This window comes from Lampetra fluviatilis, chromosome 39 (assembly GCF_964198595.1).
Source record: "Lampetra fluviatilis chromosome 39, kcLamFluv1.1, whole genome shotgun sequence".
Classification (NCBI taxonomy): Eukaryota; Metazoa; Chordata; class Hyperoartia; order Petromyzontiformes; family Petromyzontidae; genus Lampetra; species Lampetra fluviatilis.
Genome location: NC_136313.1, coordinates 1,357,540 through 1,382,175, shown reverse-complemented (window position 1 = coordinate 1,382,175; position 24,636 = coordinate 1,357,540). Strand labels below are relative to the sequence as shown.

The 24,636-nt window shown below is 47.5% G+C and overlaps 1 protein-coding gene across 1 annotated transcript; it reads right to left on the bottom strand.

Moving 5' to 3' along the window:
- Nucleotides 1-63: 63 nt before the first annotated feature.
- Nucleotides 64-16,153, bottom strand: LOC144945897 (sodium- and chloride-dependent neutral and basic amino acid transporter B(0+)-like). The gene is made up of 14 exons (XM_078874526.1): nucleotides 16,045-16,153; nucleotides 15,231-15,375; nucleotides 8,995-9,126; nucleotides 8,174-8,338; nucleotides 7,922-7,979; nucleotides 6,580-6,712; nucleotides 5,961-6,101; nucleotides 4,792-5,020; nucleotides 3,991-4,116; nucleotides 3,058-3,176; nucleotides 2,736-2,835; nucleotides 1,480-1,589; nucleotides 858-1,028; nucleotides 64-261 (listed from the first exon to the last, which is right to left on the bottom strand). The coding sequence occupies exons 1-14, from the start codon at nucleotides 16,135-16,137 to the stop codon at nucleotides 64-66; spliced, it is 1,920 nt and encodes a 639-aa protein (XP_078730652.1). The 5' UTR covers nucleotides 16,138-16,153.
- Nucleotides 16,154-24,636: the final 8,483 nt, after the last annotated feature.

The following is a 24,636-nucleotide window of genomic DNA, read 5'->3' as shown; positions in this document are numbered from 1 at the left end:
CGTGTGGTCTGCAGTGCTGTGTTGTAACGGAGCTTATCTCTGTCTTTGTGTGTAACGTGTGGTCTATAGTGCCGTGGTGTAGCGAACTTCTTTCTGGCTCTCTGCGTCGGAGCCTGGATGGCTCGATCCCGTTGAGAAGCCGTTCGTGGTCTCTTTGTCGGGCGGGCCCTGGGAGCTCGCAAGATGCGCGTATCGTCCCGTGCGGTGCTGGGCAAGGTAGGGGCCCCAGTCGGCCTCGGGCCTGCAGACGGCCTGGAAGCGCTGTCATGTCAAGGAGAGTGCAGAGTTAGATTATTGTGGAGAGCTTCATCGATGTCAACACCTAATAATCTCGACGTTTATCCATACAGACATTATTTTGTCCACAAAGACAAAGATCCCACCATATAGCCTTAACAGACTGTTGGGGCAAGTGTTGTGAGCAAGCACCAGGTATGTTCAACATTGCAAGTACCAAAGCTCTCAAGCCTTATCCAGACCACCAGCTCAACAGACCTGAGCGTGTGGCCATTGTGTCATTTAGAACACCAACTCGGAAGAGGTGAAAAAATGCTTGTGGCCATCTCGACAGGCACCAGTGAAACAAGCTATAGATGGGTTTCATCCTCATTATAGTCATCCCTGTTTGCTGCTCTTGTATGCATCTGGGAGCCCGATATGGAGACTCTGGGGACCCCATTCGCACTGCCTCAAAGGAACAATTCACATCTGTAAACGATGAGAAATGCCCCATCGAAACAGAAAAAAGTGTGCAGGCTGGAAGACCAAAAATTAAACAACACACAAGGATGTGCATTCAAACTTATTCAGTCCCTGTCCAAAACCAGAGGTGCTTCGTTTGAGCGGTGCAGCCTCACCTCCCAGATGGTGCCACCTCCTGCCTTGATTATCTTCCACACGCCAATGATAGGGATCCAGATGAGACTGAATATTATCATGCACCAGCCAAGTGCAATGGCCCACATGGGGTAGACCACGTCTCCGTATGTTGGTGCTTGAAATGTGATGATTGACCACAGGAAGATGGCCTGAAACGGGTTTTTGTTTACATTCAATTGGACGAGGCTCGTGGACACAACAGGTCATGTGAAATTCAAGCACAGGATGCTGTTACTTTTCATGATCAAAATACATTTTCCAAAATGACTAACCTGCTCTCACGCACCTGTTTAGTTCTTAATTTGCATCAACATTTACACGAGATAGACATTCTCAATTGTACTTTACAGTTTTGGCCATTATCACACGTGTGTGTGGATATATACATTGGCCTTAAATATCATAATGGGCAATTTAGAAGACAAGCAACTGCATAAGCAAACTGGATTACGAAAACAAATCTACAATTGACCACGTACGTACGATTATCTGGAGGGAGAAGGCGATGGTTAGTCGTGCACAGTCGGGAAGTGATTTGAGGCAGCCATCGTCGTGAGTGCTCATAAATTGACTTGCGGTAAGGAGAGGCGATGGACTTACGATGAGGAGTAGGGGTGAGATCACGAACCAACACGCACGCCACCAAATCCAGAAAAGCTGCGACTTCTTCCCAATCATCATCTCAATGTCGCGGATGAAACGGTTTCCACCTGAAAGTATGCAAACACACTTACCTCCAGCTCTCAGAGGGCCGTGCTCGAATTACAAATGTAAAGCAGACATGTAGCAGTGGCCGTATAACAGGTGGCCAATGTCAAAATGGTAATCCTCGAAGCACGCCGCTATAGCACGGTGGTTATTGTAAAATACGTTTGGAGTGCAACTGGTGAAGCCGATTTGAAGTGGGCACGTCCCTTAAGACTTCCCTTTTCCAAGCTGCTGGTTCGACTACTGAAATACATTACATGTGCCCATAAGTGGAAAGCGCAGGCAGGGTCATTGGTTGTCTTGCAAGAAGACACCGCACGTAGTCAACACCTCTCGAAGGCCGACAGGACTAAGCTGGAATTACGGGTATGCCAAAAAGTCACCCCAAAATGTTTTGTTTTAACTCCAGCTGGAATACCGTCGGCACGTAAACCAAGCCATGTGACGGAAGGACAAGTTGGTGTGGTCATTCGTAAACATGTTTCAATTAAAATGCATTTAATTTATAAAATGTCCAAGAATCTCACCGCACCATCAGTAGGCCATGATCGGTGAACCAGTGCCCGTGGGCACCCGCGTGGCATGAGCGTAGAACGCACGCAGCTTGCAATGTTTTGTACTTTAAATATTTTTGAGAGGCATATGGCCAAAATCTTGACTGAGCTGAGTCTGGCCCTGATAAGTTTGAGGATTGGAATAAGGAACTACAACCCACATGTTGGCTGAGATGAGTTTTACATGGAGACACAGACTGCTGTCTTATTTGCTACTCACAATCCTCCACGACAGAGCGCAAGTGTTTCTAGCACAGGACATGCATGTACTTGCATGGATAAATAAACATGTGACGCGTGCTCCTTCACAAAAGTAACATCTCATCCACCACCTAATGGAATTTCAGGACCAATGGTACCCAGGTAGCCTTCGCCATACAGCAACAATGCCTGTACTCCACTGAATTCGATTTGGAAGCCCAAATTTTACGTCGATGACTTGTCGATGCCATCAGTCTATCCAGTATCATGAATCTAAAGGCCACACTGCTGGTGCAACTGTAGAGTCGATGCTGGTTCAGGGTTATTTTTGGATAAACAATGCTCTCGCGAGCACTGGCTTGTATCGTTGCAGCTAAATGTGTTATATCTCACCATATATCCAGTTGATTCCAATCAGCTCTAGCGCAGCAGCCACCAAAAGTCCCCACCCACCGCAGAAATGGTCAACCAGATTCACCCAGTAGATCCCAGTCTTGGGAGATGAAGACACGCATACACACGGTAATACAACTGTGAATGCACATCTTGCCTAAATACGTAGAGCATCCCAAGAGTCCGTACAGAGTGATTCACAGAATAAAATAATCATAAGCTAGGCTCCGACGTCGATTGAACCTCACTTGGGCTGCATGCGGCGTGCGGGCCACGTGGTTTGGGCAACAAAGCGTCACCTTGGCAAGAGAGCAAGGGGCACCTGAGTTGTGGTTGTCAGCCCGAGCAGGAACAGCAACATGCACACCGAGAAGAGTAGCGGGAGGCGGCGCTTGCGGAAGAAGTTGGGGAACTCGTCCACCAAACCGGTGGTCACCGTCTCTGCAGGTGACACCACGTACTGTGCACTCACGGGGCGAGCGAGCCAGGAGCCAGGACACCTGGGGTCCGGTGTCTGTGCTCCCGGCAGTCGGTGCAGCTGCTCTTTCAATCGTTTGCCTGCTCTGAGCAGGGACTTTTTGTTTTGATTTACTAGGTAAAGCCCACTGGGCTATACAGGTTTTTTTTCAGAAGTGACCTGACCGCAAATGACAGCTCAACGAAATTGGCTTGTCGTGCGGAAATTTATAGCGGCCAGAAACTCTAAACGCATGTTTCTAAATGTGGAGGGAAAAACTGAAGGACCGGGAGAAAAATCCACGTGACCACAGCGAGAACATGCAAACTCCAAAAATACAGGCGTCGGGTCCCACACGTATCATGCCTAGAATAAAAAAATATATACATATATTTTGGAATAACAAGACTTTTCATCAGGGTTCTACTTTGTATTGTTTGTCAGCTTCCTTAACATAATGTATTTCTACGTTCCAATGCCTATGCTCCTTACTTTCACCAACCCAACGCTTACCAACGTGGCTACGTTTTAAATACTCCCCATGGCCAACATCGTGTGGCGAGGCCCTCTTCCAGTAGTGCAATGCCGTCAGGGCTGTCCGTACGCGTACATACTGTTACCCCGAACACTCGGATATTTATTTTTATTCAACTCGCCGGTGAAGGAACAGATTACGAGCCATGCAAGGGGCCCAGAGCGCATGAACCCTGAATGTGGAGCGACGCCTCCGTGCTCCATAGCATGGGCATGAGCCTTTTTTGAGAGGCATGGTTCATGGGAAATGTGACGCGGACTTACCTATCGTGGCAAACTGGCTGTCGAGGCCCAGTGTGAGGAACATGAGGAAGAAGAGGATTGACCAAAGGGGAGAGATTGGCAGTTGTGCCAGCGCTTCAGGGTAGGCCACAAACGCCAGTCCAAATCCTGTGGACAACAACATCGCCTTTGTCTCTCAAGTGGCGATGTTTTTTACACACCATACCAGGTACTCATTTGAGGCTGAGTCGACTTAGGGGAGGCCCAGGACCGGTTCAAATAATCGTCGCTGGTGTTAGCCGTGAGTGGGAATAAACCTCGGGTCGCCGGGTTTATAGCGCAGCGCTATACCAGCGTCTGCATAGCACCAACCGCACAGGAACTGTGCAATCGCTGTGCAATAGCTGCACACGGGATCCGTGTAAGAGCTAATAATAGTTTTTTTTTACCCTTTTTTCTGGCAACAAAACTGAAACCTTTTTACAAGGAGTCATGTTTACATTAACCACAATACCTGCAGTCAGAATGCAAACACAAAACAGCACTCTGATAATGTATGCATTGTCCTTGAAATTGATTGGTCCACACCAGAGACAGCTTTCGTTAGAGCCCAGTCTCATATGGTGTTCGACCAGATGACGCCAAAAGGTGCACAACTCAAAGACAATTCACTCTCAGAGTAATGAGGGCTCGGGGTAAGGATTTACATCATGAGGCCTCCTTTTCCAGTAGCAAAATATATTAATAGTTTTTTTTTTACCCTTTTTTCTGGCAACAAAACTGAAACTTTTTACTGTGCAATAGCTGCACACGGGAACCGTGCAGGTAACTACAGCAACTCACCGGCATCGGCCACCTCTGAAACCGGCTGCCCGGTGGTGTAAGCCATGTGCCCAAGAACACTGAAGATCACAAAGCCGGCGAAGACGCTGGTGGAACAGTTGGTGATGGTGACGATGAGAGCATCCTTGAAGCAGTTGTTGTGGAACTTGTTGTAGGAGGTGAGAGCGATGAGGCAGCCGGAGGCCGTGGCCAGGGAGAAGACGATCTGGGTGGCTGCGTCCTTCCACACCTGAGGACAAAGACAAAGATCCCCCCCCCCGTATAGCCTCGACAGACTGTTGGGGCAAGTGCTGTTGGAGAACACCTAAGAGCACACACACAGCCGTACACGTACAGTGGCTGCGCGTGCAAAATACACCCTTGGCTCGAGATAAACGTGGGTAAAACGAATTTCTGGAGGCCACAAACTTGGCAACGCACGATACGCACGATGCAATTTGGGTTTTTGTCGCGTGAAAGTACAGCTGTATCTGTAGAAGTTGTACAAAAAAATTGGGAGTCAGCAGAGGGAAGCCCAGGATCAGTTCAGATGTCATTTACCACTGATGTGAAAAATAACTCGGGTCACTGGGTTCATAGCACCTCCGATTAGCATGGTTGGCTACGTACGGTGCAAAGGAAGAAGTTCTACATACACATTGTAGTGACGCTCGGACAACTTGAACTGTAGAGGTTGCTTCATTTATTACTCGGGACGCGCCACGCAGATAACTTGCCTTGGGCAGGGATAACGCACAGATCGCTTGGGCCAGGGATGGCACGCAAGTAGCGATGACGCGAAGACAGAGACGGCGTGAAGACAGTCGACCCCGATCCCACAGCAGCCCCGAATCTCGCCTCTCACCCCCTTTTATTGCCAGCGTGGCCCCCCACTCCGCCTTCGGCCACGCCCTCTTTCTCGAATTAGCTCGCACTTTCCCGAACTTTCCAGACGGTTCCCTTCTGTCGTTACCCCTCGTGACCACTCGGCCACGCACTGTCCCTGCACCCGCACTGTCTCTACACCAGCACCATCTCACTCCCCGCACTGTCCCTACATATACATAGCACAGTGCACTAACAATTGTACCACCGCTCTACTCTCCACGGTTGATTGTCCAAGAGGAGGAATGGATTTGTCTGGCTTCGGTGTGGAGGTTTGGAGTGGGAAAGCTAAAGCCATGACGAACCTCGGCAGATTGCAGCTTCGTGAAGTTGGACTGGCGTCCGATGTAGTACTCGATGCCCAGGATGGCTCCCGGCAGCGTTGCCCCGCGGATCAACAGAATGATGAGCACCACGTATGGGAAGATGGCCGTGAAGTACACCACCTGCATGCGAAACATGCAGTCCATAACCCCACATGGAATCAGAAATATAGTCGCAATCGTACGGCAACACGGGCAAAAAGGTGATTTCCAGATGAACAATATGCAATTGTTACCATAGGATGAGTCCTCTCAGCATGCCTTGCATGTCACGTGACATCACCATTCTACACGTGCAATGCGCACAGCATTGTTTAAAAGATGGCGAGTCAATGTTGTGGCCCTGTCATTTCGCACAACGGCTCTACACCGGCTCCATCCGTCTTAGGAATCACTGAGGCCAGTCTAGGCATCCTTGGTTTCCCCTCCTGCTCCCTTGTGCCTCGCGAGCCGGATGTTGCCTAGGGGCAACAATAAACCATTCCGAACGCTTCCCATCCTCCTGTAAAACGATGGAAAAAGTCGTCGGGACGGGCGAGCGTGCCCTCTGACCTCCTGGTCGTGCCCCCGCGTGCCCCCTTCTCGGCGTGCGAGCGCCCACCTTGCCAGACGACTTGATTCCCTTGACGAGGGCCGCGCACGTGACGATCCAGGACAGCAGCAGGGTGAGCGCGAGGTGCCACACGACGTCCCCTGTTTCGTCCATGGATTCCGACCGCCGCAGAGCGTACTTGCTGGAGGGGGGGCGGGGCACCCGCGCGCACACGTGCATCGGTGATTCTTGATACGTAGGTCTGCTCGGCGAATATCGCGATCAGCAGCCTCATTCGTTTAACAGCCTCATTCAAAGAGCCTATTCATATCCTTATTCCACTGGGACATCTGATTCGATCCGAGCCAACGCCGGGCCCTCGAGGTTTGGGTGCTTTTCTACTGGATACTTTGGGTGCCGTCCATAAATGACGTCACGCGATTTTGGACGATTTTTGACCCCCCCCCCTCCCTTCGTCACACGGCGTCACAAAAAGTCAGACCCCCCCCCCTCAAATATGACGTCACAAAGCTCTGCCCCCCCCCCAAAAAATAAAACATGCTTCAAATCGCTTTAAACTATTGTCATTGTAGTGCGTATTTAATGTGGCGCTGCACTCTGATGTTGTAGGAGAAAACATCTATTAAAAAGTCTATTTAATGAAGTAGAACGTCTTGTCTATATTTATTTAAATATGGACGGCCCCTTGTATGCCGAGGCAGATCTCTTGTGGCCCCAACAGGCAGGGCCAGTGACGTCGCATTCGACGCGTTCGTTGCATGTGAGGTCGGTCGAGACACGGTGAGGGCACGGCGTCACCGCGTCATTTAAACGCACCTCGACTCGTTCGTTGTGTGTGTCGGTGGCAGAGCTGTGGCATTGCAGTGGGAACACATCCGGTGTTTCGTGAGCCGCACCGGGCTGGCTTGGCATGGGCACGGAACGTCACAGTTGTACCGTGGAAAAGAGCTATTAGTTGCACTCTGTATGTATGTTGAACTTCTTTCGCACCATGCATAGCCAACCGTGCCAATCGGAGGTTTTAATGCGGCACACTGCATCTGCTGCTTATTTACACAGCCTCACAGATGGACAAACCGAAATGGAGAGAAATATTTATTTAAAATGCAAATTATAGATTTCAAGAGTTTTGGAACCATTTGTGAGTGTCTATACCTATTATTATTATTTTCAAACTGCTTTGCCCGTTATACTTTTCAAGTACCGTACAGTGTGTAACACATCTTACACCAAAGGTAGCGAGTGACCCAGTGCTCAAACCGAGGCCCCTAGAGCTGCTGATTCTGCGTCACAACACGAGCGTCAGCCCCGCTGACGGGGCTTGCGATGGGGGAGCGCTGGGCTGCTACTGCTGTGAGTGTGTGAGTGTGTGCGGATGGGCAGTCCTCACTTCCAGTACTGCTCGCTGGGCGTCTGCTTGCTGGAATTGACGCTGGAACAGTTTGCCTCTGCGAGGGAGCTGTTGCAAACTTGGAACAGAGGGATGCAATGTCGCAAAAAGTGAGCAGTCCCAACAGTAAATGTAAGTCCATAATAATTTACTTCATGCTTTAATGCGCCGACAACGAAAAGGTGAAAATAGTGCGGTGCTGATAATGCACAGTTCACTAGCGACTCCGCCACACGTGGTTTCACGTCTCACCTGAGCGGTCGAAGCAGTTTCCGTCAGCTCCCCACCACTTCTTGCAGGATGACCACGGCAGCTCGGACGTGAAGCTCGCAAAGAGGTAGAAGAGTCCGTAGGCGATGATGGCGTTGTAGTAAAGTGCGATGAGGGAGGACGTTATCACCATCATCCAGCCCAAGCCTACGGGAGGGAGGGAGGAGAGGGAAAGAGGATATGGGGTAATTTATTTCATTCTTTTCAAATATTTAGACTCTGGACATGCTTGCAAACGAGATGTTCAATTTCGATTTAAAGCTTTCGTGACTGCAGGGATTCATCATCTTGGTTCTTTCGGTAAAGTCACGTAGAATGGAAATAATAAAATAATAATAAATAATTTTTAGGTTTTATTTTTATTACTTTATTATTTCCATTCTACGTGACTTTACCGAAAGAACCAAGATGAGATGTTCAATCTCAATAGATTTTGCAGGTACACATATTTATTAAAGTAAAAAAAAAAGCCATCATCTCAATTTGATCAACAAGGCAGGGTTCTCAGCCAGGGCTTCATGATCTCTTGGGGGACTGGACACGGATTTATTGAGTGGGGGGGGGGTTTCCTCCCAGTCTGACTCTATCCTGAGACCTACTCAGAGACGCACTTCGTTTATCTGTGCACCTTTCAACTCGGGAGACACCAATCGCGGTCATGATGGGGCTCTGCGTAACACGCTGCGTGAGCTGGCTCCGGTGACGAGCCCACTGCGAACGAACCCCCGGCCACACAGACCCCGGCCTCGGTCGCACCTCAAGTTCACTCCACCCCCCCCCCCCCCCCCACGTGTGTCACTGACCTTTGAGGATAGGGACGACCTTCCATATGGTGATGGGACCCAGGCTGGCGAACTGGCCAATGGAGCACTCGAGGAAGAAGAGCGGGAGCCCCACAAAGGCCAGCATGATGATGTAGGGAATGAGGAAGGCTCCTGTGGGGGCAACATCCGGGGGGGGGGGGGCACGGGGGAAGGAGAAGAGGACGCGTTTGAGAACCGGGCATGAGAACAAATGTCGAGCCGTTGGTAACACGATACCTTGAATATATTCTCGGTGTTCAATGCAGATTCTATAAATGTACTTGTGATTTGAATGCCGCTGCGGCGTGATGGTTAGCAGCACACTGTACTTGCAATCCAGGGGTCGCCGGTTTGATCTCCCACCGTGGTAGTTCAAACAAGGAGGCAGGTTTATTAAATCCCGATATATGAATCGCAATGGACACGTCACAAGATTGCAATCCAGATGAAACACAAATCAGATGTTTTTCTGCAATCCAACTTATTTGAGTGAAGTTAAAACAGAAGTATGCATTCGTGAGTCCTTGACATAGAATAGGAAATTGCAGTGACGGAACACTTACAGCTTGAAAATAAACTGAATTTAGCTTATAATGCTTAACTAAATTATGGAGGCTTCACGCCTATTTTAAGCTGATGGATTACTGACCCTGCAAACAACTGCAATCTTAATAGCCTCACTAAATGGGTCGTACTTAGAGATTCAAAAAAGTTTAACCTGTCGTTTTACTGATATGTAAAAACAATATAAATAAGATTGGCCAATGAAGAGTCCACCCATCGCAATGGCATTCTGTGTTGCAGCCTCGCGATGGTTAATGGTACAGCCCTGCAAGTGCTCGCTCGCACCACCGCTGGTAGAAGACTTTCCACGACAGCCGGGGTCTGTAACCTGCGGCTCCGCAGACGCATGCGGCTCTTCAAGGACTGCTTCATCTTCTTGGTTCTTTCGGTAAAGTCATCACGTAGAAGGGAAAAAATTTAATAATAAAAATAAAACATAATAAAATAATTCTCACGACGTTTCGGCCACAACGCAAGCAGCCGTCCTCAGGTGAAGAACAGGTCTGTCGGGGAGACAGCGTTGTGGCCGAAACGTCGTGAGAATTATTTTATTATGTTTTATTTTTATTATTTTATTATTTCCCTTCTACGTAACTTTACCGAAAGAACCAAGAAGATGAATCCCTGCAGTCACGAAAGCTTTAAATCAAAATTTAAGAACTGCTTCGTGATGGTTATTTATTCCGGATGGTCTCGCATTCACATGCATCGCGGCTCTTTAAATATTTTAGTTTTTTACCGGTTTCGGCAAAAATGGCTCTAGAGTCGTGGTTGTTCAACTTCGCTGCAGCCTTGCACCCCTCCGGTTCTCAATCGCTTAAAACAATGTCCAATGTCAATAAACACACAGGGGGTTTGACGAAACAAGGTTGTACTTCTTGGTTCTTTCGGTAAAGTCAGTGACTTTACCGAAAGAACCAAGAAGATGAATCCCTGCAGTCACGAAAGCTTTAAATCGAAATTTAAGGTTGTACTTACGAGCCCGTGCTTAATTTGTGTTTTGATGATTTACTTTCTAAAACAATCTGGCCGTGTCTCGCACACCCTAGAAAGGGCATTTCCCACTGCTCTGGAGGGTATTTTTTGCCTACTCTTCCAACAGAAGGGGAGGAGAGGGGAACTTTATAAACTAAAACTGATTTTATATTAAACTTACCACAGTGGTCTCCACGAAAGTAAACTCAACTTAGATTACATATTGAGGTCATTCTAGTTGAGTACTTGATCTATATTAGCTTTGGCTATGGTTAACATACAAGGTATCCGTGTGTCTTTCAACAAGAGGTGTATGAACGTGTAGAAAACACATGGGCAATACCCACAATGCATTTCTTGAAATAAGCACACCTATAGGGATACATAACTCGCAGGGAAAGAAAAACCTCACCAGCCCTGCAATCTGCATGGCACGCATGGCCTTGAGTTGCAATGCGGTTTGTGTTTTACGCTGTTCAACCTTGGTTCTCGACACAATAAAGTAACATTTATGATGCCGAGTGTTGTAATTTATGATCAACCCTCGCTGTTGTTCCGCACATGTCAAAGGTCTTCCTTATTGCTGAATGGGATTTTACTTGACTACTTTTATTCCTTTGGTCAAAACTTCACACAAATAATTCTGGTTGATAGCTACTCGATGTGGTAGAAAACCCTTCCCCAAATCCAGCTTGCTCGTGTGTGTTTGACTGGTCTCTAAAAATCAATCTGTTCCTTATTAATTTCATGAACGATGCCTGTGTGTGTGTGCGCAAGTAGGTTAAATCGCTTTGACGAATAAATCCGTTATGCCCACTCTGCCATGATTTAGAAGAATTTGTAATGACAAAAAAAGAGCTGAATATTGCCTGGCAGCATGGAGAGATGCATTCTTGAAATGACACTGAGAGATAGAAAGAGACTCGCATGGATTAGGAACATGCACACAAGATTTTGACTTAAAGCTTTCGTGGCTGCAGGAATTCATATTGTTAGGTCTCTCGGTAAAAGTCACGTAGATAGGTTCAAAGAAAATAACCAAAAATAACAAAACAAAAAACCAAGAATATGCACACACGAGTTAGAGACATAATTCTGGTTGTTAAGAGAACCAGAAGGCCTTCGAGAGGACGTGTCGTTAGAAGGCAGAGTGGCTGGTGGACAAGCCTGATAGAGCAGAGATCGCAACTGAGCATGACCACCGTGGAGATGGAGTGTGCAGGACTGTGCGGAGAGGCGACAGTGTGAGGTCTTCATCCAGTCGTTGGTAGACCAGGCACTATGATAATGATACTAATTGGGTCTCAGTGGTTTCTATCTCAAGTGAACATTGTGGTGGTGCTCATCTCCTGTTTTACAACTCTGAGCCAGCGGTGGAAGCTCCACGTTTCTATGACGGCAGCAAGTCTATCCATAGGACAACCAGTGCTAAATTTCGATTTAAAGCTTTCGTGACTGCAGGGATTCATCTTCTTGGTTCTTTCGGTAAAGTCGCGTAGAAGGGAAATAATAAAATAATAAAAATAAAACATAATATAATAATTATCACGACGTTTCGGCCACAACGCAAAAGCAGCTGTCCTCAGGTGAAGAATTATTCACCTGAGGACGGCTGCAGTGCTAAATTCCCCACAAAGTGGATCTATTTGTATCGATGGGCTAAGTCAACCACCAACCACAATGTGAACCTGGAACCTTCCGATCGCGATCCACTTGGTCTACCGCTGAGCTAATCGTGCGATGAATTTGTGGAGGTTTACGATGAACGTAGGAGATACATACATTCTCAAAAACAAGACGGGTGACGGGAGGACAGCAGACCTGAAGATTCGTGGAATGGTTAATAGATACGTGGACACAGATGGCAGATGGTTAACGAAACACGGACAGGCAGTTGAGTGATTCACCGCAGGTCTTAGGGCTCTTTATATCCTTGCTGTAGAGTTCTATTCATAATTGGGTTTTATATATGAGTAGTGTCATCTGCTTTTGCTATTTACAAAAACATTATCTGTTATTGTATTGGTAGGATCACTGTATTTTTTATGCAATACAACATTAGATGATCCCACATGAACCAAAGGTTTGTAAAAAGTTGAGTTTGCTTTGAGGGACTCGACCTTTCGCAAACGGGCAACATTGATCTCGGGGTTTGCTAAAACGTGGAGACACAAACCAATTAATAAAATGTCTCCGCTTTTTTTGTCTCGGTCATGCTCTCATCGTGACTTGCAGGCCTACCACCTCCTGTGTGCCTGATGCAAGTGCTACCTGTTTTTTTAATTAAATATTTACGAGGACAAACGCACGTTGGAATGCGTTACATAATCCATGCGTACGCATGATTTTTCTTCCTTCTTAAACATTTTAAATTTTAACCATTTTCAATTACATAACGTCGTGGGATATTATGACATTTCTATTCGCGACAGAAAGACGCAACGCGGTAACTGCGATGTTGAACGCATGGTTAATTATCTGACAGCTCGGATTATAAATCGAAATGTAAAAGAAGAAAACTGTTCTGAGGCTTTTTGTACATGGTGCTTTAGTCTTGTTGTTCTTAAAGATGTTGCACCATTAACGTGTTGCTATGATCGCCGTTTTTATTAGTGGTAAAACTGAGAGCTTGGACAATACATCTCAAATGAGTACGTTGCTCTTGTTGGTTTTTTCGGTAAAGTCACGTAGAATGGAAATAATAAAATAATACAAATTAAACATAATAAAATAATTCTCACGACGTTTCGGCCACAATGCAAGCAGCCGTCCTCAGGTGGAGAACAGGTCTGTCGAGGAGAGAGAGTCTGAAAAAAAAATGAGTACGTTGCTATTCAATTTCTCTTATTGTTGTATACTACCTTGCAAGGCGGTGTGTGGGCGAAACTTAAGGGGGAGGTCCTCATCCAGCAGTAGATTTACAAAAGGGCCGTACACGTATGTGTTCTTCCTTGCGCACAGGCATGTGAAAAAAATACAATTGGAAAGCACAAGGCGATTGCCAGAAATGTGTGAGGTGACGCTCCTGGCCACCACAGACCGTGACGTATAAACATGCCACGTTTCTCTTTACAGGCACTTATTTCTAGTCAAGCCCTGTTGTGAGGCCTCGAATGGACTTCGCCGGTTATAAAGGTACTTATTTATGACTTTGAAGACACGGACTCGATTGTTGCGTTGCAGATTCACAGTGGGGTAGATGCCCTCTGTGGAGATTACGAATGCGACGAAAAAGGTTCAGAGATGAAAGAAGGGGAACAAGGTGCAGTTGATGAAATGATGGCTGAGAAGGGAAAGGTATCTTTTCTTAGCAACAATTTACTGCTGATGACAAAACCAAGTTTAATAAAAGCTCCACAGATGATAAGATGAAACCTTAAAACACCAGCATCGTACCATGACTACAAGACAGAACACGTCTGTGCAAGTTACATTAAGCACATTACAACACGAATCACAGAACAATCATTCCTTATGCATAATAAACCGGCAACCTCAAGCAAATGAGAATGCATTGAATGGAAGAGGCAAGCTCAATACACCACATCTCTTTTGTATTGTTTTCATTCATACTATTTGGTTCTTTCAGACGACGTCATCAGATGACGGACGCTTGTGTTGTGCCCGAAACGTCGTGAATTATTTTATTTTATACCGACGTGACTTTACGAAAGAACCAAAGAGTATGGATTCTTGCAGTCACGAAAGCTTCAAATCAAGTGTTTTCATTTGTTCAGAATCATGAAAATAGAGCAATTACGCATCGAGCTACCAATGTACAAAACTAGTGTTGCAACAGAACAAAATGTTTCTGCGTTAGACGAATCGGGCATTTGGTCAAAATTCAATACTGCTCCCAAATATCCAGCACAGCCAAATGTTCAGTGCATCTCCATATAGGCACATGACCAACTACACTATATGGTGAAAGCATTGCTCGTAACACATTCTGCTGCGGAGGGAGCTGGTAGGAACGTCGGGTTGCTCGGTCAATGGCCTGCAGGGTCAACGGCGGCGTGGTGTATTCCGCAAATATGGCCGACTGTGAGGGCGGGCACAAGCCGGCGTGAGTAGGTTAAACGTTGAGTTTTATAAGGGCACCACGGGGTGACCAGCCCCTCCACACCCAGCCCCACCCCTCCCACCCCCCACCCAGCCCCACCCTCCCCAACCAGCCCTTCCCCACCCAGCCCCTCCCCGCCCTCCCCACCCAGCCCCTCCCCACCCTCCCCTCTCCACCCAGCCCCACCCCTCCCATTTTTGGGATTCACGACGGACGGACGGACACAATAATCCCCTGTGGGCTGGTGTAACCAGGAGGTTCCTACCAGTATAATGCCAGAACGTGTGTGTGCATGAATGTGGCAAGCGGTGGTGCAGTGGTTAGAGCGCTGTGCTGCAGACTTGGTGACCCGAGTTTGATTCCCGCTCACGGCCAACATCAGTGACGAATACATTAACTGATCCTAGGCCTCCCCTAGGTCGACTCAGCCTAAAATGAGTCCCTAGCGTTCTGTAAACATCAGCACCAGGGAGACGGCAGTCGGGCGTGGTGCTGGCCACCCACTCCCCTCGTGTGCCGTGCCGGCCTTAATAGGTGCTACTCGCTAACAGCACTTGCCCCTAACAATCTGTTAAGGCTATACGGAGGGGGGGGGAATCTTTATCTCTATCTCTTTGCACGAGTGCGCGCTCACCGCCGCCGTTCTTGTAGGCCAGGTAGGGGAACCTCCACAGGTTTCCCAGCCCAACGGCGTTGCCGATCATGGAGAGCATGTATTCGCTCTTTGACGTCCAGTTGCCGCGCTCCGCATTCTCATCTCCAGAGCCGCTCGCGTCATCCTGCGTGGCCCGTCACAATTCCTCCGACGTTGGGTTAAAGACGCTCGCGCAACAACAAAAAAACATCCCCGCAATTCAACGGAGAGCGCACTCATATTTTAACCAGGTGAGCTTTGTGTTGAGTCTTCACTCGGTGTCATTTCTTGCACGTGCCTCTCTCCGATTCTTGGCACTTTTCAGCTTTTGTTCCACTTTAATTGAAACTAAACTATTTTTTTTATTTTACTAGGTAAGGCCCATTGAGTCTAAATAACTCTTTCTCAGCAGCGATTTGGCCACAAATTATAGCCCAACGAAGTGGCTTATCATGTGGACATTTATAGCAGCCAAATACTCTTAAACACATGTTTATAAATGTGGAGGGAAAAACGGGAGGACCCAAAGTCGAATCCACACGACCACGGGGAGAAAATGCAAACTCCAAATATATAGGCGTCAGTATCTGCATCGGGGACGTTTCGCTCCTCTTATAATCCGGCGTGCGCGTGTGCGTGCGTGAGTGAGACCAGATTTGCGTGACCTCATTGACAAGTGGCGGCGTGGTGGCGCTGGCGGTGGTGGTTGATGATGTCTGCGAGTTTGCGCGTCTTGACTTTTTCCCGGAGCGCGTCTTATTATGATTGCGGGGATTGGTCGCAAAAGACGCGCGGACGCAGCCGGTGGCCTCACCTGGGACCGCTCGCCACTCTCCCCTCGTCGCGAGCCGCGCTTGGCAGGAACCGCCACGGCATCGACGCCGCCACCGTCGCCGCTGTCGCCCATTCGGCCTCTCGGGAGTTGCCGCCACCACCACCAACTCAGTCCGTGCGTCCTGTGACCGTGGGGAGGTGTGGGGGTGGTGGTGCTGGTTGGTTGTGGGTGTGGAGAGACGGACGAAGACGCAGCACCGCAAACGCTCTCCTCACGCCCACTGCTGCCAGAGAGGAGGAGGCTCCTCCACTCGCCGTAGCTGTTCGGCTCTTGGCCTACTCTTCAACTTGTGAGAACGACTGGACTGGTGGGGGGGGAGTTCCCACGGCGTTTGATCCCACCGCGCGTCGCCTTGCGATTGACCGCTATGCGTGGTCTACTGTCCGCTGAACTTCTTTCGCACCGTACGAAGCCAACCGTGCTGATCAAAGCTGCTGGGTGGGTACAGGCAGGGAGGGGGGGGGCGTGTGGTTTTAAGTTACCCCAAACAACTCTTCAGAATCACGATCAGAACATTAATTCGTGCTTGAGAAATCCGATGAGCCGTGAAGCTCTTTTTCACAGACGTCCAGCAAGGCCAGTGTGCTGACCGCAGCACCACGACAGATTTGACCTTTTACAACAACCACCTTTGACGGGCTCAACCAAATTGTTTGGGTCTTTCGGTAAATTCACGTAGATAGGTTAAAAAAAATGTTTTTAAAAATCACAAAAAACTACGACGTTTCGATCGCAACACAAGCGTTCGTCATCAGGAACCTATCTATCTGGCTTTACCGAAAGACCCAAATAATATGAATTCCTGCACTCACGAAAGCTTTAAGTCAAGAGCTAAACCAACTTAACCTGCGCTAACTAAACACAATAACACCGCACGCCATGCATCTTCAATACACACCCAGGGAGGTGTGTGGATCGATCTTAAGTCAGCATCATCAGCATCATCGTCCTCGGTAGCGGTGAGTCGCCAACAGCAGTCGCCAAGGAACCCCACAGCAAGCTCGTGTGGCCCACGACTGAGTCGCTGATTCGGCTGAGTTGGCAGCACCGCAGCCGCGGGCTCTCCACGTGTGCCCGGCCCACCGCTGCGCCCAGGGGCGGGTTTCGAGTTCCTTTCCACGGCTCGAGCCTCGCCGCCGGTGACTGGCATAGAGACCGGTCTACGCGCGTGGACTCCGTCCATAAATGATGTCACGCGATTTTGGACGATTTTTGACCCCCCTCCCCTCCCCTCGTCACACGGCGTCATAAAAAGTCAAATCCCCCCCCCCTTGAATATGACGTCACAAAGCTCTGCCCCCCCCCCCCCCCCAAATTTTTTTTTAAAATAAAACATGCTTCAAATCCCGTTAAACTATTTTCATTGTAGTGCGTATTTAATGCTGCACTCTGATGTCGTAGGAGAAAACATTTATTAAAAAGTATATTTAATTAAGTAGAACGTGTTGTCTATATTTATTTAAAGTTGCGCATTTTAATGTGACGTCACATTTCTCAAACTCCCCCCCCCCCCTCGTCACACATCGTCACAAATGTCTGACTCCCACCCCCCCCCCCTAGGTGAGTGACGTCATTTATGGACGGCGCCAAGGTCACCCGTACACTCGCACAAGAGACCCCGAGGTTTGCACACTATTTTTTATTGTTGTTGTATTTTACCAGGTAAGGCCCAGCTGAGCCGCGGTAGTTCTTCTTCAGAAACGAGCTGGCCACAAACGATTGACCAACGAAGTGGACGATTTCCATGAGCCACACGCAGTAAATGCATGCTTCTTAATGTGGATGGGAAACCCCGGGGGACCCGGAGAAAAAATCATCCACGCAAACTCCAAAATATGCAGGCGTCAGGGTCGGGATGGAGCCCACCACGACCCCGGTGTACCAGGCGAGGGAGTTAGCAACTCGCCACGCAGAACCGTCGACCTGTGTAGACGGAGTTGGTTCTCAAGTTTGGTTGAGTTGATGGCCTCAGCCCTGTCAGCAATCAATGATATAGCGAGCCATAGATGTAGATACAGAACCGTAGACTTGCATAGAGACCCAGATAATTGCAGAGACCCATATGCTCACAGGGTCTGAGTTGTGATTAAACCCATTTGTCAAGTGTGGTGAGTTCATGGTATCAGTCCGTTCACCGATGACTGGCATAAACCTTTATTTTATTTATATTATTTATTTTATTATTTTTATTATTACTCTTTTATTATGTATTTATTTCCCTACGTGACTTTACCGAAAAAACCTAAGAGTATGGCATAAACCTGTCAATTTTCTAGGATTATTATCCTTGACACTCACGCGTTGAGCATCTCGTGGCCGTGCAATGGATTTTCATGTTGTTGTTGTTGTTGTTTTTGTTGTTGTTTACCTTTCGTACACAACTCAGCCCTATGTATTGCCATGTCTCACCGGTGGATGCTGCCGATGGCTCATGCCTCATGTAAGGGTCAGCTCCAAAAGTGCTGTCTTTACCCACAGCCTTGCTCTAAGGCAACAGCAGGAAACTCATCACAACTATCCAAGGTGATTTTAAATTATCATTGACATATCAATGTTTGTGTGCCTCCCTTTATTTGGGGTTTCTCTAAAATGTATTGGGTTTCATCAGGATACGAAGCCTTTGGGGTTGACATGTATGCAAGACCCATGGATGTGCGCATTGTTACAGGACAGCTGCACGGAGTAGAGGCTTTCAGTAATGGCCCTGCTTAGGATGTGTTATCAATGATCTCCCTATCATCCACCAACCCCACTTGCAATGTGTTGGATTACAGGTGTGTGCCACCAATTGTGGATAAACACGTGGTGGTTGGGATTAAAACAATTTGGAGATGTGACGAGGGCAGTGGGTGGGTGGGATTGTGATGGGTAGTGGGCGGGCTAGAAGAGGTAGTGGGTGGGATTGTGATGGGTAGTGGGTGTGGCTAGGAGACGTGGTGGGTGGGGCTAGGAGACGTGGTGGGTGGGGCTAGGAGACGTGGTGGGTGGGGCTAGGAGACGTGGTGGGTGGGACGAGGACACGTGGTGGGTGGGAGTAGGTCACGTGGTGGGTGGGAACAGGACACGTGGTGGGTGGGACTTTGGAAAACGAATGGGAAACAGAATAAATCGAGAAAACAAATTAAAATTGCAGCTGGGTTCCGCGTGAACAGCATTCGTAGCCACCTAGAGGAGTGGGAGTTGGGTTGCCACCTTATCCTGGATTTCCCCAGGATCGTCCTCTCTTTGGGGCAACTGTCCTGAGAAATCTGTACGTCTTTTGCCAGTTTCGTCATGATTAAAAAAAAAAACACAACACTCGCGACAACAATGCATGTGCGTGAAGTTTTGCTCATTTCCCTTCTTGTGGGATACTATTCCCACGATATGTTCTGGGGTTTTGCACCTCAGGAGTAGTTAACCCTAGGTGGCAGGCAGCTTTAAGGGTCCATAAGGGACATTTTTTTTAAATCCTTTATATTAAGTTCGCTTGCTTGCTTGCTTGCGTGCTTGCTTGCTTGCTTGCGTGCTTGCTTGCTTACGACCGTGCAAATCTTTCGGTCGTTTTTTAACCCACTTCCCGTGATCCAATCGAGCTGACATTTTCCACACAGACTCGTTGTGCGAGACAATTAATGTTCGTGGAAAAAAAATTCCCAAAATTTTACACTGTTTAGGGAAAACAAATTAAATATTTAATTACCAATTGCTTAATACTGGCAGACAATCATCTGACCCATAGGTGGCAGCCATCTCAAGCCAGAGGACGAGAAGACTCTAGCCGCCACGCATATAAAGGATTTATAGTGAAAAACTTTGTTTTTACGGGTTTACTTGTAGGGCATTTTGTTGTCTTCAAAGGGCGATTGCAGGTACCATCCAGTGGCTTTTATCCCCCAGTGTTGTGTTCGTGGCGCACACGTTCAATGCATAATGGACCGTCCATAAATGACGTCACGCACCTAGGGGGCGGGGGTTAGACATTTGTGACGATGTGTGACGAGGCGGGGGCGGGGGGTTGAGAAATATGACGTCACATCAAAATTCGCAACTTTAAATAAATATAGACAACACGTTCTTCTTAATTAAATAGACTTTTTAATACATGTCTTCTCCTACAACATCAGAGTGCAGCGCCACATTAAATTGGCACTTCAATGACAATAGTTTAAAGCGATTTGAAGCATGTTTCATTTTGGGGGGGTGGGGGTAGAGCTTTGTGACGTCATATTTGAGGGGGGGTCTGACTTTTTGTGACGCCGTGTGACGGGGGGGTCAAACATCGTCCAAAATCGCGTGACGTCATTTATGGACGGCCCCTAACTGGTGCAGTCTTGTGTCATCTGCTCCTCGTCAGCCGCCTACCTTCAGGCTGTCCCTCCTGCCTCCGTCACACCCATGGTTTAGACGTGTAGGTGACTGTGACCGAACGATGTCAATTCTAATGACGTAGAAGGGTTATACATTTAACGTTAAGCACATATACTGTACAGTCAAGTGTACGCTTGTAAAGTATCTACAAACATTTGAAAAGTAAATATTCAGAATGTGTGACCGCAAGATTTAGAGCCCAGAGGTTGATTGCTCTCACTCACAGGACAGAGTTAACCCAAGGTGCAGCATTTCTTAAGTCTAGCCCTCAACATTTAGAAAATAATAATCCTCTCCATCAGCGAGACAAGTAACGCGTCTCCTGTGCATCGTGACGCTCAAGCCAACAGCGAACGAGTGAAGCCTGCTAAGTATGTATAACGTTAAACTTCTTTCGCACCGTACGTAGCCAACCGCGCTAATCAGCGGTGCGGGGGAGGGGAAGGACAACAAACCGAATAGGGAAAAAAAATCAGTTCTTAAGAAATTAGTTTTTCAAATCGAGATTTAATGGTGCGTAGTTCCAGTTGCTTCCTAATAAAAAAAACATCTCTACAGCACAATGGGCGTGTTCGTGTTGGAGCTGGTCATACACTCGGATCTGGAGAGGGAATCAAAAAACCCATCGAGCACCATGCATCTCCCTTTTAACCACATTTTTGGCAGCTCAGACGTGAGGGGGGGGGGGGTTTGGACTTGAAGACTTGGTCGGGACAGGGAATGCAAAACAACATCGGATTTTGCAGCGCGTTCCTCTACTGCCCACAATGCCATTAGCACCTAGATTTTCGTTGTCGTCGTCACACATGCGGGGATACCGCTTCAAGCACTCTCAGGGCTCAATGCTGATTGGCTTCTGGGGTCTGACGGTGATCGGGAGCAGAGGCATTTGGATGCACAAGACGCGTTGTGAACATTGTCTACGGTGTTGCCTGTGTGTCATCACGTGAACTCAAACTCTGGTGCTGATCCAGTGTGGGGGGAATTCACATCCCGCTCACAGGGACACTCTCCTCCGTTGGGGAACCTCTGTTGATTTTAATCCACACAAAGCGGTCCTCATTTTATCGCCCGTAGGGGGATGATGAGTAGTAGATATTCGAAAGAGAGAGAAAAAAAATTGTATCATAAACCTGCTGTGTGTAATAAGCAGCCATTCTGAGCACAAACTCCCAATTGGCTGTATGAGTCAAGGCCTAGTTGCGTGGCGATCGAAGGTGCAGGCGGTACGACTGCACCGAGGCCCCCGGCCTACAACGAGGAGAGTGGAAGTGAACATTGACACATTTGTATTCATGACACCAAGGCCCATGCCAAGCACACTTACACCCCTGAAAGAGCCTCGCATGCATGACGAAGCATATAATGTGCACGTCCAGATCTATGCTTTTTTTCATCTCTGTTTGCTTATTTTTGCGCTTATAACAACTTAAATTCAACGTAGTGGATAAACAAGACTTGATGAACGTTTCCAGATGGTGCCGAAGTGCTTGCAAGGGGGGGGGGGGGGTTGGAGTCCTTCTTGCAGGCACATACGACGAGAGAACATTTTGTAAAGATAGTTCTATCAGCACGGAGGTGGAGGCAGGGGCGGCCCGAGACGAGCTGCATGCCCGCAACTGGCGACCCTCAGCGAACCACGAAAACGGCACCCCCCACTCCCAAACCCCAAAGGGGAGATTTCGGCTGAGGTTTTTTTTGTAAACTGGGAAACATGTTGCCCATGTTTCTCGTTTAATGTTCTTTAAGCGTTTTCTTTTCAACAGAGGTATAATTATTCGGTCCGTCCGTCCGTCTGTCCAACCAATACATTCTCAGAACTGTGGAGAAATTAATTATAATTCATATTCCCTCTGTACACGCACAGGAATTGAAATTATGACATCTTCGTAATTTAATTTGTATATTTTTTTGTAATCTGTATTTGTTTTCTTTCGAATTTGGTGCCCCACTTAACTTGGCGCCCTAGGCACCTCATTCGTCTATATGGACGGGCCGCCCCCTGGCTGCAGGTAAACCCTCTATGCATACATTTCCATTTTCCACGGAAGAATTCCCTTACACACTTGGCGAGACAAGGGAAAGGTGCCGCCATGAAGACAAACAGCCACTTCGTTTTGTTTGTGGGATTGCACGAGTAGATAATGAACTTGATTTTGAGAAATATTCCATTCAAATCATAATCTGCTGCCTCCCCATCAGGCATGGCATCGAAAGTGAAAATAATAGTTTCAGACTGACTTTCATGACGTAACTCTTTATTCAGAAACGACCTGGCCACAAATGATAGCCCAACCGAGTGGCTTATCACGTGGAAATTTATAGCAGCCAAATACTCTAAATGCATGTTGATTCTAAATGTGGAAGGAAGGACCTGGATACAAATCCACGCGACTACAGGGAGAGAGACACGCAAACTCTAAATATACAGGCATAGGCGTACGGACCGAACCCACGACCTTCTGCCTACCAGGCAAAGTAGTTAAGATCTCACCAGCGCAGCGCCTACAAATGTATGAATGGTGAACTTCTTTCGCACTGTACGCAGCCAACCGTGCTAATTGGAGGTACGGGGGAAGGACAACACACACACAAAATCAGTTCTAAAGAAATTCGTTATCGAATATACTGTAATGGTTAACGAGTAAAGATACAGTTCTGCAATTGTCTGCTCATGCTTCTGCTGGTGGAAGGGTCTCCACTAGAGGCATCCTGGGGGGTGGCTGGTCGAGACATCTTGGAAGTGGTGGGAGACCTCACGCTTTAACCCCACCACACACGACCTGCTTGCTGATCGACCCGATGCGAAACCATTATTTCTGAAACTTAATCCAAGTTGTTATATCGTGGGTACGACCCTAAAATGCCTCTTTGAACAACCGTGGCCAAACGTGAAGTTCCCATTGCAATCAGGGCACACGAGTTCACAGACACACACACGTTAATCATACACGGCCCGGAATGAGAGTATTATTCCTTTAGCGGCTGTAAAAAAAACCGTTGCATTCAACAAATATGCAGAGCAGGGTGAAGAGTTCAATGTTGCAGCGATTTATGTCCAAACATATTTTTCGGGACACAGGCCATGTGGAAACTGGAATTATTATTGCTCATTGTGAATTTGCAAAGGAAATACAATTACAGGAATAATTTGAGGAGATTAAACGCTCGGACACGTGATGATGTCAATATGGTGATGTTCTTACATGGGTTAGAGAGCTGAAATCTAGCACAGATTGAGTCGAGCGCTTGTTTATAAGAAGACAAACGAAGAAATAAGAGCAAATAAATAAGACAAAAATACAAACATAATCGAATTTGGTCCCAAATATTGTTTTAACTGGGCCAGGCCGACGATTTAGCTCATCGCATCTCTGGGGATGATAAAAAAAAAGTGTGAGCACCACTTGGTGGTGAGGTCTGTCCCGCAATGAACAGATGCACCCCTCTTCACTGACACGTGAATTGTGCCTCCATTTTGTACTCTGTGTAATGGCTGACACCCCCGCCTGGCCTCGTGGCTCAGAGACTCTTAACTCGAAACTTCCTGGTCACGTGACCAAACTCAGCACCATCATTTCGAGAAGTTTCTGTGTAAACACGCCCACATATCTGTCGCGGGGCAGAAGAAGGTCAAAAAGTGGGAAACCCTGCTACAGGAAATGTGGAATTTCCTCCACTGGATCAGGGCTTTAAGTAGGAGATGAACAACGCCTCGTTGTTCATTTGACAAGGCTATCACTTTGATTTGTTTTGAAAATTACAGCGTGGAGGTGGATTGATTTTACAACACTCGATCGAGATTGAGAGCTCATTTCTTTAGAACTGCTTGTTGTCTTTACGTTTAGTTTGTTGTCCTTCCCCCAACACCTCTGATTAGCGCCGTTGGCTACGTACGGTGCGAAAGAAGTCCAACATACACACATTGGAGTATGGGGCGGGGGTCAGACATTTGTGACAATGTGTGACGAGGCGGGGGGGGGGTTTGAGAAATGTGACGTCACATAAAAATGCGCAACTTTCAATACATATAGACAACACGTTCTACTTAATTAAAGATACTTTTTAATAAATGTTTTCTCCTACAACATCAGACTGCAGCATTAAATATGCACTACAATGACAATACTGTAGTTTAAAGCGATTTGAAGCATGTTTTCAAAATGGAAATATGGTTTTGGGGGGGGGCAGAGCTTTGTGACGTCATATTTGAGGGGGGGT